Raw genomic sequence first — 16,749 nt, forward strand, 5'->3', positions numbered from 1 at the left:
ATGAAAAGATGGGTAAAATTTTCAGTTTTTTATTATTTTAAGTATTCTATAACAGTCACCGCTACCAACAATAATCAGGTTTCAGCTGAGTGAAAATACAAAAACAGCTGTCACAACCAGCACCAACATCTTTAAGTCTACAAGTGTCAAAAGTCATCCACACACTCGCAGTCTTCAGGTGTACTTGCACACTAGTGGCCAAACACCGGAAATACGTAAAACAAGTGGGTAAGTAGGCAAGACCAAAACCGCAAGTGGGGATATTGGAACAGGGCCCTTTTTCCACAGACTGTGATGACGCGTTTCCGCCTTATTTAGCAGCGTAAATCTCGCTTTTTTTTCTTTTAATATTATAATTTTTTTTAAATATTGAGTGACAATTTATAACATTATGCTTTGTGTTATATTACCCTGGAATTAGTTTTAAAAAACGAATTACCACAGCTACGAGGGGGTTTCTATTACAGCTACTGAGAGAGTTACAGTAAATTTGGCATCTTCCATCTGACTGTCTTAATCCACCGCGCTCTATATTTTATTTTCCTCTTCTGGAAAGTCATTCAAATGTAATAGTGAATTTTTTCTTTTGGTCTGGGAGCAAATGTGTAGGTGAAAATAATATTGGCCATGATCTGCCATTCACTGCGTTTAAAAACCAGAAGTGTGAAAAAAAATGTGTGTGTATATATATATATATATATATATATATATATATATATATATATATATATATATATATATTAATAGTTTAGTTAAACTTAATTTATTGGTATTCACTATCAATCTAGTCATGCGTTTTATCAATATTCACTGCTTTTTACTTTACATAGACACGCACATAAACGTTCACATGCATATGGAAGGAGATACATGAAAATATATTTGATCTATAAATAATAAAATTATGATTTCAGTAGGCTACTTTCATTTAAAAGCTCATTGGCGTTGCCGGGTAACGCAATGTAAACAAACTTGGATGCATGTTTGTAGGGTGATGTGAAGGAGCTGCCGAAAAGATGTTGTTTTTTAAATTGTTAATAGGTTTTAAGTGACTCTGAATTGCCAGTCTCCGTAGGTATGAGTCTCATAGAGCGGAATACACCATCCACCCGGAGACGCAGGGACACATTTCCAAATATCCGTGCGGTAATGACTAATTTGTTTTCAGAAGTAGTTGTGATCTTTTGTCTAGTGTCCTCAATGCACATTTAGAATAATAATACGCACAATCTTACGCAATACTCTATATGTTCATTTCCATTTAAAGGCAGGGAAGCTCATTCCAGTAGGTGACAGAGCAAAAGCCTGTTTGCAGGAAATTACACCAAGGGTGGGTCATTTTGAGAAACAATGTTTTTTTTTTTTTTCTGCTGAACTGGATGTATTTTTAATGATTTTTTGCCTTTTGGATTCCTACCTGAAAATACAAGATTTTTATTTGATTTCTGCCTTTGGATTCCTACCTCAATTTTTATTTATTTTTTATTTTTATTTTTTATGCATATAATTTTATTTATATTATTATTTCATTTTCAAACACTAAAATTATAAAGTACTAAATTTGTGCACCTAATATATTCATGATATAATCATACAGTCTTTAACTCCACCTGTGGTGAGGAAGTTCATCAGTTCTGCTCGGCCAGCTGTTGGAGCAGTCCGAGTGTTCCATGGAAAAGCAAATGACCCTGACATTGCCAGCGCTGTAGTTCATGGTGTGAGCACAAAAACGTCAATAACTGTGAGTAAGGAAGTCATCATGTCTACATAATCAAGTCTCATAATTAATCATTCATTACTGATATTTCAACATGATATTTTAGGCTGGATTATTGATCAACCCTACACCAAAGACACGCTTCCAAGATAGGCTACGTCATCTTCAAGAAATCAATAATGCCACCAATCAAAAAGCTCCTCTTGGGAAGACACGAGTTCAAGGCCCTGGTTTACCAAGTTGGCTGGACCCTGAGAAAACAGCTTTCGGTTTCACAACCCTCCGGTGTAAGAGATGTAACAAAACCTTACTATAGTGTAATCATGAATGGACTCTTAATGGTGTACGGTAATAGTTATAAATATTAGAGGTCGACCGATAGTGGATTTTGCCGATAGCGATAACTAAACAGGTGGAAAAGGCAGATAACCGATTAAATCGGCCAATAGTTTTTAAAATCAATTTACTGAATGTAAAAAAATCTAATAAAAAAAAAAAAAAAATCAATGTTTTTCCTAGCTGCACAAAGAGTCCAAAATAAATAAAACCCCAGAAGCGGTTTATATTGCAACCAAAATCCCAATAATAACCATAAAACAAAAAGTTTAATTCGGTCCATAACGCAGGACGTTTAACAGTAAACAAGTCTGAAATACACAGGGGACTCTTATTTTGAAAAGTATGTGCTCCCAGCTCACACAAACACATACAGGAAAATAACATGCAATCATACAATCATCTACAAAGTATTACAATATAAACATTATAAAGTAAACATTGCCATATAGGCTAATAAATACTGTGTGAGCAGTAATTAATCAACAGCAGATCATCAGCGATCCAGTAATAAAGACTTTTTCCCTTTTCTCTAGGGACACCGTCAGTCAAAATCAACATGAACATTAACTTATGATTAATGTGTATCCACTTCACAACAAAACCTCTTCAGAGTGCTCATTTTTTATAACCTTTATAAAAAGGAATAATTATTTTTTTTTTTTAAACTATCGGTAACTATTGGCTTTGATTTTTGCCGATAACTGATAGCTCCAAAAAGCAACTATCGGCACCGATATATCGGTCGACCTCTAACTATAAGTCAGTCATTTGTAGGTTAATTTCTAAAACTGTAAACACTGTATCTCTGTGGTGCTTTAAACATTCCTCTGTTTGTTTTGAGCGGCCCATCCAGCCTGACACAACAAACTTGGCTCAGCCAATGGCGTTGAGTTTGGGGCGAGACTATCTGTTTGTTTGATCAACAGTAGACGGGGTGTATTTGGAAAGCTGTTTGAAAACATCTGTTTGTTTTTGCACTTTTCAGATTAAACCAAACAAAGAAAATTATGCCATTATTTACTCGGTCTGTTCCTCATATAAAGCTATCATAAGGCTTCAGTAGACTTGGAATATTACACAGTCATATGGACTACTTTTGTGGTACTTTTTGGTCATTTTGAGAGCTTCAGTCACTATGAACCACCGTTGTATGGAAGAGAGCTGTGTGAAGAAGACCCTTTAAAAAAATCACCTTTCATTTTCCATTAACAAAAATTCCTAACCCTCATCTTCAAGTTGAATCCCAAATACCCAGTATTATCTCTTGAAATTGAAGAGAGGGGGCAAATTCTTTTATATGCAGGTTCTAATGCTGGTGAGGTCATCAATCCCCCCAAAACTGCACATGAGGTGGAGAAAGAGGCGAATGAGGGACATCAACTCTACATTCGCTCACATGGCTCATATTTTGTAGGTCAGTTAGAATGTGGGCCTCAGTCTTGTGATTAAACGTATGTTTCAAAACTACTATATCTTGTTGTGCTTCATGTTACTTTAAAAAAATCTACTATTTTTGGCCTTTTGCCACTTCAGGGGAGCGTTTGGACAGGAAGTATAACTGGAGTCACTATGAAAGAGACAGTAGGTTTGGTGTCCCGACGCCTCATCGCAATGATGGGAGGAACATTTCCAGATCCCTCTACTGGCCCTGTGACACACAAAAGTAAACAAATACACATTTAAATGCACTATTACTTCACATTTTAAGCTTTTTTACAGCTGAATATCTTAAGCTACAAAGTGGTTTTGTTATGTTGAACATTACTAACATGTCTTTATGTGCATTTGTGCAAGAGGGTCATTCTATAAAACAGACGCCTTTTCCAGTTTGTTATGGTGATATGTAAAGTTATAGATTAATAGATTTTAATATATGTTGGGATATAATTGTATAATTGAGTCTTCAGAAACAAGGCTGTATCAAGGTTGAGTTTTAAAATTTCATTTGACATTTTAAACCTTGTGTTCATGGTTGTAAACTGCAAAGTGCTTCTTAGGAAGTGAATTTAATGCTGATTTTTCTACATATATCCACTTTTCAATGGTTAATTTACTATACCAAATCATTGTAAAAGTATTGATATTTTATAAAAAGGAACCTTATCTTGCCCTTGAACAGTTTCACTTCTTGAAAGGATGATGTCATCATGACAAAGTCTTTTAATGTGTGTAGTCATTTGTTTTGTTTTTTTTACACATGGCACCTGTTTTGTAGTATGACACAAGAATCACACAGACTGAATGAACATGTTTAAAGGGATAGTTCACCCCAAAATTGACATTTTCTCATCATTTACTCACCCTCATGCCATCCCAGATGTGTATGACTTTCATTCTTCTGCAGAACACAAAGATTTTTAGAAGAATATCTCAGCTCTGTAGGTCCATACAATGCAAGTTGGTGGCCAGAACTTTGAAGGTCCAAAAAGCAAATAAAGGCAGCATAAAAAAAATCCATAGGACTCAAGTGGTTAAATCCATGTCTTCAGAAGCGATATGATTGGTATGTGTGAACAACAGATCAATATTTAAGTCCTTTTTTACTATAAATCTCCACTTTTGTTTCCACATTCTTCTTCTTTTGTTTTTGGCAATTCACATTCTGTGTGCATATCGCTACATGCGCAGGGAGGAGAATTTATAGTAATACAGGACTTAAATATTGTTCTGTTTCTCACCCACACAATTTTATCTTTGCTTCTGAAGACATGGATTTAACCACTGGAGTCATCTGGATTACGTTTATGCTGCCTTTATGTGCTGTTTGGACCTTCAAAGTTCTGGCCACCATTCACTTGCAGTGTATGGACCTACAGAGCTGAGATATTCTTCTAAAAATATCATTTGTGTTCTGCAGAAGAAAGAAAGTCATACACATCTGGGATGGCATGAGGGTGAGTAAATGATGAGAGAATTTTCATTTTTGGATGAACTATCTCTTAAATGAACATTGTTATGAATGTCTGTAATTCCTGATAATCATATTATTATTTTAATTCATATTTAAAACATTAATATTCAATACAATAATATTTATAACATTATCACAAATGGCCAGTTGAGTAACCCTCATGTCTTAAGGCACAACAGCGCAAAATTAGTTGCAAAATGCTGCGACAACTTCAGAGAGAGGACTCAGCCACAGATAGGCAAAGTTCATGACCCGTAAGTCCCGTCATGTTAAATACATAGGTATTTATCAAAATAAATATTTTTGTTGAATACTAATGACATTGTGACTGTTGTATAAATCATCTTTTCTGTCTTTCCATGAATTTATAGAATTGTAGAGACGCTACAAGTTCCCAGTGATCACACATTTGGAGTGTTGATGAAACCTGACAGCTGTGGTAATTTGAATTGTCTATCACATTTTGAGTTTGATATGTCAGAAATAAATTAGCAGCCTCTAGTGTAGAGAACTGGTTCACGTTAGCAATTCTTAGTGCGAAATACTGTACATTGTTGTGAAATCCAACTTGGACATTACAGTTATCGGTCTGAAACGGAGAGAGCTCTTCGAATCTCATGAAAACATGTCCTGGTCACATTTCATATTTCAAATAAATTAGAAACTATATTTTGCATAAAGAAATTCCCCCAAATTTGCTTTACTGTGATGCAACTAGATGTTAAAACTAAGTTTTTTGTAATTCCCATTATTCTCAGTGGTGAATCTCATTAGTTTAGCAAGACTTACTTAGATTTTTTATATACACTGATCAGCCACTACATTAAAACCACTGACAGGTGAAGTGAATAACATTGATTATATCATTACAATGGCATCTGTCAAGGGGTGGGATATATTAGGCAGCAAGTGAACAGTCAGTTCTTGAATTTCATGTGTTGGAAGCAGGAAAAATGGGCAAGCGTAAGGATCTGAGCGACTCTGACAAGGGCCAAATTGTGATGGCTAGACGACTGGGTCAGAGCATCTCCGAAACGGCAGGTCTTGTGGGGTGATCCCGGCATACAGTGGTTAGTACCTACCAAAAGTGGTCCAAGGAAGGACAACCGGTGAACCAGCGACAAGGTCATGGGTGCCCAAGGCTCACTGATGCGCGTGGGGAGCGAAGGCTAACCCGTCTGGTCTGATCCCACAGAAGAGCTACTGTAGCACAAATTGCTGAAAAACTTAATGCTGGCCATGATAGAAAGGTGTCAGAACACACAGTGCATCGCAGCTTGCTGCGTATGGGGCTGGGTAGCCACAGACCGGTCAGGGTGCCCATTCTGACCCCTGTCCACCGCCGAAAGTGCCTACAATGGGCACGTGAGTGTCGAACTGGACCATGGAGCAATGGAAGAAGGTGGCCTGGTCTTATGAATCACGTTTTCTTTTAGATCATGTGGATGGCTGGGTGCGGGTGCGCCGTTTACCTGGGGAAGTGATGGCAGCAGGATGCACTACGGGAAGAAGGCAGGCCAGTGTAGGCAGTGTGATGCTCTGGGCAGTGTTCTGCTGGGAAATCTTGGGTCCTGGCATTCATGTAGATGTTACTTTGACACATACCAACTGCCTAAAGATTGTTGCAGACCACGTACACCCCTTCATGGCAACGGTACTCCCTGATGGCAGTGGCCTCTTTCAGCAGGATAATGCGCCCTGCCACACTGCAAAAATTGTTCAGGAATGGTTTGAGGAACATGACAAAGAGTTCAAGGTGCTGACCAATCCGATTGAGCATCTATGGGATGTGCTGGACCAACAAGTCCGATCCATTGAGGCCCCACCTTGCAACTTACAGGACTTAAAGTTTCTGCTGCTAACATCTTGGTGCCAGATACCACAGGACACCTTCAGAGGTCTAGTGGAGTCCATGTCTTGACGGGTCAGAGCTGTTTTTGCGGCACGAGGGGGACCTACATGATATTAGGCAGGTGGTTTTAATGTTGTGGCTGATTGGTGTATATATTTATACCTCCATAACCAGGGCAGCAGTACAACAAATACTACCATGATGTATAAATATTTACCTCCCCTCCCATCCCCCTCGGAATCTATGCCCCTGGGTGCTGATAAACTGATAAGAAGCACGAGCAGCGCTTCCATGGAGACAAACGCTGATCACGCTCACCAAGCGACACCTGCAAGCACATGAGCAGAAGAAAAACATAAACATTGGACAAAACCGGACAAACTCACAGAGACTGCGACATCATGAAAATGCTTTAGTGTGTCAAGAGGAAGTATCTACAGTATTTTATATTTCCAAACATTCCTTTTGCAAATAGAATAGAATAGAATAGAACAAGAAGTCCTGCAACAGATGGTATGGCTTGCACAGAGCCCAGATCTCAACATCATTGAGTCAGTCTGGGATTACATGAAGAGACAGAAGCAATTCAGACAGCCTAAATAAATAGAATATGCTTGGAGCAACCTATCTGCCAACAACCTTAAAAAACTGCGCAGTGCCTAGTGTACATAGGAGAACTGGTGCTGTTTTAAAGGCATAGGGTAGTCACTATGCACTTTGTATAAAGTTAATTGATAAATCAAAATTATTCATAGCATTATTTTTTAAAACATCCTCCCTATACAACATTTTTCACAACTGACTCAGGTGCAGGCGACCTTGTGCATCAAACTCCAGCTGGCCAATATCTGAGAGGTACAGACCGACAGCGAGCACTGGTCAACGCTGTTCGCCAGCACCTTAAGAAGACCAACTTCCAGAACTTCAACTCATTACTAGAAGCTTTCAGATACTATGACAAGGTGAGAAACCATTCATGTAGTCCATGCTAATATTCATACATTTCAGTGCATGATTTTAAGGACATATTTGTGTACTTTGTATGATAAACAATTTTGGTGCTGGGTTTGGACGGCACTTGATGTTAAAATCAAAACAAATCAGGGGAAAAAGCACTGGTCTTGATTTGTTTTCTTTGATTGTCTTAATCTCTTGCTGCAGAAGAGTCAGGGGAAAATAGATAAAGAGGATCTGAAGGACGTTTGCCAGCATTTTAACATGATCATCAGTGAGCCAGTACTCAATGACCTCATCGATTACTGTGATGTTGATAAAGACGGACTCATCAATTTCATGGAGTTTTCCAATTTTCTCAACTGGAAAGACAAAATGCCAATCAATAGGGTGGAGCAGAGCATTCTGACAGGAGGTGGATTTAAGTGCACTTGTTTTGTATATGGAACACATGCTAATGAGATCCATTATGCTACTGTATACAGTTTTGGGGGTGGGTCTCATATTTAATGATGCAGCAATAGAGCACAACTGTAGGGTTCTGGAACTAGAATATCAATTAATTTTCTCCATAGATAAATACATTTTTAGAGATAATGTATACAAACTTCAAGACAGACCTATGGAATAGCATATGCTTTTGCAGAACCCAAAAGTGTGTGATTTCAACAAATTTTTTTTTTTGTTTAAATGTCAAATTCTTGACGAAGAACGACACTACCTGCAATACGGCAGAGATATCGACCAATCAGAGAAGTTCCTTGGACCGTGGAAATGGAAACCATGCCAAAACAGCTCAGTAATGACCATCCACTCCAATTAAGAAGTGCAAATTTAAATAGCCAATAGTTTTATATAGTTCTGTTGTTTAGGATTTTATTCCATCATTTGTGATGCTTCTTGGAATGAGTAGTTCAGTACCACATAAAAAAATTTAAGTACACAGTCGTGTACCTTTGTCCCTCTTCCCCATTTTCTGCTTTTTTGTTACAAATAAAATTTGTAATGTTGTGATGATTCATCCTGGAGCTGGTTGGTTTGGGTCAAGGTCAAGAACTCTTCGCTAAAGAATGTTTTGAAATGCCTATGGAGAAAATGAACAGGTCAAACATTTCCAAAACCAAGTTAACTAAAAAAAAGCAGGCAGTCGCAGTTGCGCTCTATTTTTGTATCAGAATAACCAACACCAGTTACTAATAATTCACGTGTACCTTGTAGAGTGCATGGCATGGACAGCCCCAGCCAACATGCAGAGAGCAGACCTCCAGGAATCTACTACTGTGAAGGTCTTGGTCACACCTGAGAATCTGGAACCTGTTCAGGTGGGGAGCACCAGGAAGATTCCTAAAACCCTGTCCAGACCAAGAAAGGTGCAGGAGGATAGATTCATCACCTCCTCTTCTGTCATCAATGCTGTTGTGGGTGGCTTTCCCACTACGAGTGAGTTACACAGAATCAATCAATCAATCAGTCTGTCAGTCAGTCTGTCAGTCTAACTTTTTTCACAAACTGTGATGTGTTTCCCCCTTATTTAGCAGCGTAAATCCAGCTATTTTTTATATTTTCAATGTTTTAAAGGGGTCATGTCATGAGGAATAACATTTTCCTTGATATTTTGACATATAAGAGGTCTTTCTACTATAAAAACATACTGTACATTTCAGAACTCAAAACTTAATACCCAATGCAATAAAAGCATTTATTGAAACCAAACTCATTCTCTACTTCCACGACAACCCTACGTCATTTGGGGTACATTTATGCATGACCACCTCCTACAGCTCAAAAACATTATCACCTACTTCAAATCATCACACCCTTGGCCCCACCCACTTGTGCTTCAGTTCAGTTCAGCTTTCGCCCATCTGTGCTATTATTAATTGTTCATGTATGAAAACTGGATAGACGTCTCTGACCGTTTAGATGCGTTTCTGGCGATGTGCTTTTAAGTGCAGGATGATACGGGAAACTGGATGCATTTTTCTGCTCATATCAGCGTGGATTGCTTGTGAACAGTCATAAAATGATTCAAGCTTTGCAAAGGAACTGTTACTGAAGGATGTGGCAGTTAAAAACACTTGGACCTGATCAGAAACTTAAGTAAACTGCTTTATTCATGAATATTTCAAATGTCATGACTGATAGTTTATGGTGCTGACACTGTTTACACCGGGCGCGTCGACACAAACTTTCTAAACTGTTTATTTGTGTTGTTGGAAGTAGTAGCGCCAGCGCGTGCAGTGCAAAATGGAATGGGACATTGGTTTACTGTCGGTGCAATGCAACGCGCCACAACGGACGCCTTCATGGTAGATAGCATCATTGATTATAATGGGTTCTATTGCTTTTGACTCAACTCTCATGTCCAGTGTAGACAGGGTGTGAATGTTAACAGTTGTGCTTGAGATTAATAGGTTAATATATTTAGATGCAATGTTTTGGATGTGCGTTATGTGTAACCCCTGAAATTTTGTTTTCTAATGTTGTGGAGCTTGTTCATTCTTTTCAGATTGAGTTTCAAAAATGGCTGAATTTGAGAGGCTGCACGATGTTAAGAAATCATAACGGTGACCGTTTACATTGAAGTTTTAAGGAGGCACGTATGCCAAAATCGAGCATTTCAGACAGAGGGCTAGAGACAGGGTGGAAAATGATCGTATATTACAAAAAAAATTTTCATGCAAAAAAAACTTTGCTTACACTATCAGTGGATGTCATGGAAGTTAATAAAATAATAAAAAAAGAGCATTTCATGACCACTTTAATTATTTAGTATATTTATAGCATATAAACATGCTTTGTGTTATATAATTCATGAATTTGTAAAAAAAAATAAAATAAAAGTAGTTACCACAGCTGCGATGGAGTTTCAAAAACACTGTCTGAGAGAGTGACAGTAAATTTGGCATCTTCTGACTGTCCTAATTCACAGCGCTCTATTTTTACTCTTGTGGAAAGTTGAGGAAACTTGATAGTGGATATTTCTATTGAAGTTGAAAAAAATGGTCAAGCAATTCCATAGTGCCTTGGAATACTTTAACAACCATCCAGCAACCACTTGGAACACCTTAGCAACTGCCTTTCACAACTCAAATCTCTTTTCAAACAGGCAAGGCTTAAGGGTTAGTTCACCCAAAAATACAAATTATCTGATCATTTACTCACCCTCATACCATCCCAGATGTGTATGACTTTCTTTCTTCTGCTGAAAACAAACAAAGATTTTTAGAAGAATATCTCATCTCTGTAGGTCCATACAATGCAAGTGAATTGTGATCAGGCTTTTGAAGTTTCAAAATGCAAATAAAGTCAGCATAAACATAATCCATCAGACTCTAGTGATTTGATTTAAGCGCAATTACACTTCCTATAGCACCATCTAGCACTCTGCATAGGCGTCAAGCACTAGGAAGTGTAATTGAGCTTGAAATCATGATCATGCCTAGAGTCTGCAATGGCAAGATATACAGTGAAAAAGGAGTTATATTTTGGTCTGTTCTCAACCAAAACCAACTGGATCACTTCAGAAGACATGGATTAAACCACTGGAGTTGTATGGATTACTTTTATGCTGACTTTATCTCAATTTTGGAGCTTCAAAGGCCCAATCATCATTTACCATTTGCATTGTGTGGACCAACAGAGCTGAGATATTCTTCTAAAAATCTTCATTTGTGTTCTGCAGAAGAAAGAAAGTCATACATCTGGGATGGCATGAGGGTGAGTAAATGATGAGAGAATTTAAATATTTGGGTGAACTGTCCCTTTAACTTGAAATAACTTTCAGACAAGGCTATGTCCAGCAAACATTCAAAGTTTGTCTGGTCAAACTTTTCTCTCTAGTCAAGCTGTTATACTGTCATTCTATATTGTTGTTTTCTTTTTGTATCCAATGCTAGATTATCACATATATGGGGTACCATCAGTTCGGACAGATCTACCTGCCCCTCGTATCAAGCGCATCAGCGACAGGACAAACTACGGTGATGAAGCAACAGCGTATGATCTGCTGTACCCCCCTCTGCATTCACTCTACGGAGTGCATGAAGAACAGTTTTTAGGCCCTCGCACTAAAGATGAGGTGAGCTTTGATGGCAATCATGTTACATCACCAACTACTCATAATAAACTAGTGATAAATGACATAGTCAACATAAAATCAAAATTAACCTTATTTACTTTCTGAACATATTGTGCACGATTTATTGGTGCAAGTTGTTCCAAATAATAAAACATGGATAAAATCAAGTCTGGTCCAACATTGAATATCCTGTTTCACTTGGAAAAACATCAGTAAATTGCGAAAGCAAAACAGGTTGCGAACGTGATTTCATGTTTTTTAATTTACACATGCTATAAATTCAAGATGTCAACATGTTGACCAAAAGGATATTATTTATCACTCATAGATAGCAGAGATATTCCAGAAAGTGGGTCTCGAGTTTGCTGAGGATACATTTGAGGAGGCCTGGAAGCTGGCGTCCATGAGACATCCCACTGGTGACGTATGTGTGGAGAGCTTCCGAAACGTTCTCCGTGAACTACAGGCAAATTAATCTAAACTTTTCAGTATTTTCCTTTTTCATTTGAAAGGATTTATTTACTGAAAAACAAGAGTTATTAAATAGCGTGATCTTTAACCAGTGTTGGGGAGTAGTTAACTAAAAGTAGCGACGCTACTTACTTTACTACATTTTTCAGTAGCGTGACAATAGCTTAAGTGTCTTTACAATGTTGCATTTCCTGTTAGGAGCATTATAGCACTGTAGTGTAACAAAATGCTACATTTGTCACATTGTGTCATAGTTCATGTATATAATCCGGTTAAAATAAACGATTCCGTTATGTTCAGCGTTGGGAACTCTGATTCATTTTAGTGAGTTGGTTCTTTCGGACGGTTCATGTAAATGAACTAGTTCATATAAATGATTCTATGATTCACTTGAGCCCCGTGCAGCCTTAAAGGGACTTTGCCTTCTTTTTTGAAGCGAAATATTTAGCTAATTGCTGTCGCTTATCATTATATTTCGATTTAGTAGGACCCACTTTAACTACTATGTACTTAAGCAGGTAATACAATGTAATTATTATGCACATACAAATTGTTGCATTGTACTTGCATTTAAAGTACCTGCATTTAAATACATCTGTAGTTATTAACCTTATCTCTAACCCTAAACATAACCCTACCCCAACCCTTGCCCAAACCCCTGAACCCTATCCCCTAACCCCTATTCCTAAACCTACCCATACCTCAACCTCAGAAGCAACAAATGTGAATTTTGTGAGAATTTTGCAGAACAACCTGCTGTTACACAATAAATACATTGTATTCTATGTATTTTAATCTTAGTACATAGTAGTTAAAGACACATAATATAAAGCGGGACAATTCAGGGATATAAAATAGGGCATCTTCTAGTTTATTATTGTACATTAAGTATAAACTTATGTTCAATTTAATGTTGTCACCCTATTTGTTTCATACTTACTAAAATTAATTATGATTTTAACTAATAGTTACTAGTAATAGTAACCATGATTGTAGTAACCCTGTTACCATGGGTTTGCTATAGTAATATTGCAGTAACAATGGTTCATTTTGTGGTTACTATGGTTTTACTACAAGTACCATGGTAAACTATGGTTACTGTAGTTAAACCATGGCTAATTTTCATAAGTGAATGTCAACTTCATTAAATGTAAATCTATCAAGTGACATTGTTGAATATAACATCACCCAATTGTTATATTCTGTATCTAAAAAATTTTTTGATTGTAGTTGAACTATTTTTTTTTTCTCACTTTTTACCGTGTTCTCCTAAGGCGAAGTATGTAATCTCTGTGCCACAGAGCAATGTTTTGATAGCGTCACAGTGTCTTTACATTTTTCAGGGAGCTCAAGTTGCAAATGGCTTACATATCCAGTTGCTGTCTCTGCATATTAAGAGGGATAGGAGAATTATTTTAACATGCAAACTACTTATAATTATAAATAAACATTGGTAACATGCAAACTAGTTATAATTACTTCACCACTGTTTAATCCGAGGGAGGAGGTTTAGACCCTCATGACTTCTGCAACTGCACTATTTTATTAGTTGAGATGCATTATTAGGTCAGTGGTAATTTCAGCCATGTTATTTGTTTAATTTAGTCTCTTGTCAAATGAGGCGGAGTGTTGCAAGGGGCCTGGCTGCAATAAAACATGCCCTCAATGTAGTGTAATAATAGCTTAGTAATGAATTTTTTCCTCCTAGGATAACATTATTGAGTTTACTTACTCTGCATTTAGAGCTAGAGCGAGCTGAAGATTGCTGTCAATTATCATAAACACCCAAAGGACTTTATCATACACCGTTGATTACCAGGTGTCAGTGTGTGTGTGCATTTTTCCAAGTATTGTTTGGCAAGTGTCGTCATCTATAATTCTGGGACATTTTTGCTAATTTCTGTGGTATTTTTGCTCTGAGCCCTGGTCTAGATTTTAATACGGACCTACAGGGCTGGGTAAAAATATTCTGAGTTTCAGATTAATCTCGATCTTCATTTGAACGATCCCGATAACGATTCTTAACATACCAAGACTGATCTTTTACTTTAAAGTTTACTTCAGCTTTGGTTGTATTGATTATTCTATATGTTAAATAACAACTGAACGGCATAGTTTGGGCCCTGTCATAATTTTTTGTAAATTGTATAATTTACAGCAATAGCGGAGAAAGCAAAATGAACATTATAATTCAAATATCCTCTAATCAATCAGAATCATATCTTATCAAGATCTCATTGAATTGAGAGCTTGTAAATAACAATTGAATCAAATTGGAAAATCTGTTTCGATACCCAGCCCTACTGACCTACTGTTTTCCTCAATTATAACAGCTCTTGGTCTAGTTTCAATCTAATCTGTTTGTAAAAGGGTATTATAGTTTATCTTTTGAGTTTAACAGTTTGACAAAGTTGAATGTACAAGCAAACATACAAACAGACATTACTGGAAGAATTGTCTTATTCAACATCAATATAACGCATCAGAAATGTGAGTTGTTGCATAGTACAATAAATAGATTAAAAAAAGCAAATATTTCCTCAATCCAGAATAAAAGCCCAGAGGAGAGGAAACAGCTTTGTAAAGCACATTAATGTTTTTGTTTTCTTTTGTTCAGTTCAGTTGTCGTTGAAGCCGACGTGATTAATTTCCTAATATGGTATTAAGATATTTATTTAAATTGAAACAGGAGGTATGAACTCCAATGTTAATCATATTATGACTTGTTTGAATGTACATGACAGAACACCCACGCAAGTTGAACAATCCATTACTGCCAACACAAATTGTAATAATCCCACAGCCATATTTTGAAATGATTTAATGAATTTCAGTCAATGATAATTTGATGACTCCCTGTAAAGCCATAAATGCATAAACAATGACGTTTTCCACAGAAACAGGATGACATTAACATGTGAGTGAGGACAGCTTCCTGTCACTTTAACAAAGGATTTGTTTTAATACCCAAATTAGGTGATAATTGGTCTGTGGTTGAATCAAATATGACTGTGAAATGTTGCCATTTATCTTTTTTGGAAATCTTAAAGTCTCATCCTTGGCCAGTTTCATATGACAATTTAAGTGCATCTTTTCCATACAGTTCCATACAGTCATGTTGGAATGTTTCGTTGGCTCTGTCAGTAGGTGTACATGCGCTAAAAGTTTGATTTCAATCGAACTAAAATGATAATTCGTCTTTTTAAAATGTCACATACACACTTTAGTTTAGTGTTGTGGATAGAGGTTGACCGATATATCGGTTTTACCGATTAATCAGTGCTGATAGTTGCTTTTTGGAACTATATGTTATCGGCAAAAAACAATGGCGATAGTTGCCTATATATATATATATATATATATATATATATATATATATATATATATATATATAGGGTTCGTACACATTTTGACTAGTACATTTCCATGACTTTTCCATGAATTTCCAAAACACTTTTGCAGCTTTTTCTAATGTTTCTTCTAGGGCTTTGTTTATTAACGCAATTAATCATGTCCCCCGGAATATTTCTACCATCAGAGGAATTCAAGCTTGAAGTACCACCTGTTTTCAGCAGGGGGCAGTAAGCGAAACTTAAACTGCATGAGAAAAGCGCAACTGTAGAACAAACCACACTCACGCCGGGTTCACACATCCTCCATGCACGGGGCATGAGTGGCGCATTTTCATTTCGGCGCCCATTTTAACAGATTAAACCATTCCCACTGCAAGCGTGAGTCGTGAGGTGACGTGTCCCAGACGCAGCAGTGAGCGGATAGTTTCGGCATTGAGGCTATTTTTGCCGTGCAGCTCACGCTGAGCTCAGCGGCTCTGGGTGCAGTACAACACTAAAATAATCAGGAGATTATAAAAAAGACACAAAAGCAAATCAAAATGATTCAAACCCAACCTATAGTACACTACAATTTATATGTCTACATGAAAGTAAACTCAATAAAATAGCTTAAAATTTTAATTAACTGCAGAAACTTTTTGCCATTCTGTGTATATAGGTGTACAGTATAGACACAACATTAACCAATCACAACCAAGTGTGCTGATAAAGATGATGTGCACGTGACTGCCCGCTGTTGTCCTTGAAGCAGCAATAACCTCAGCTTATTATGATCTTATAAAAAAAAAGAACTGCCATAGGACCCAATAGATAACTTCTGCGAAGAGGCGCTGCTGTTTCTCACGTAAGAGACGCGGCCAATGTGAATGTCCACGCGCCACTCGCACCTCGCTCACGCCCTGCTCACGGAGGATGTGTGAACCCGGCGTCAGGCTTGCTTGACACTTTTTGCAACATCACAAGATGAGAATGCGTTCTTGCGTTCAAACCACGTTTTACTTGACACAGTGACCTAAAAACGCTTTATGGCGTGACGCAACCAAAGCAATTTAAAAGCATTCGTTTGATGCA

General features: G+C 37.3%; 1 protein-coding gene across 1 annotated transcript; it reads left to right on the forward strand.

Moving 5' to 3' along the window:
* The first annotated feature begins 773 nt into the window (after positions 1–773).
* On the forward strand, positions 774–12,667 carry efhb (EF-hand domain family, member B). Its single transcript, XM_051721861.1, has 13 exons — positions 774–1,146; positions 1,268–1,330; positions 1,598–1,741; positions 1,824–2,004; positions 3,360–3,470; positions 3,590–3,719; positions 5,138–5,221; positions 5,339–5,406; positions 7,627–7,781; positions 7,981–8,188; positions 8,992–9,213; positions 11,673–11,854; positions 12,183–12,667. The coding sequence occupies exons 1-13, from the start codon at positions 1,078–1,080 to the stop codon at positions 12,327–12,329; spliced, it is 1,764 nt and encodes a 587-aa protein (XP_051577821.1). The 5' UTR covers positions 774–1,077; the 3' UTR covers positions 12,330–12,667.
* The last annotated feature ends 4,082 nt before the right edge of the window (positions 12,668–16,749 follow it).

This window comes from Myxocyprinus asiaticus, chromosome 16, assembly GCF_019703515.2.
Source record: "Myxocyprinus asiaticus isolate MX2 ecotype Aquarium Trade chromosome 16, UBuf_Myxa_2, whole genome shotgun sequence".
In the NCBI taxonomy this organism is placed as follows: Eukaryota; Metazoa; Chordata; class Actinopteri; order Cypriniformes; family Catostomidae; genus Myxocyprinus; species Myxocyprinus asiaticus.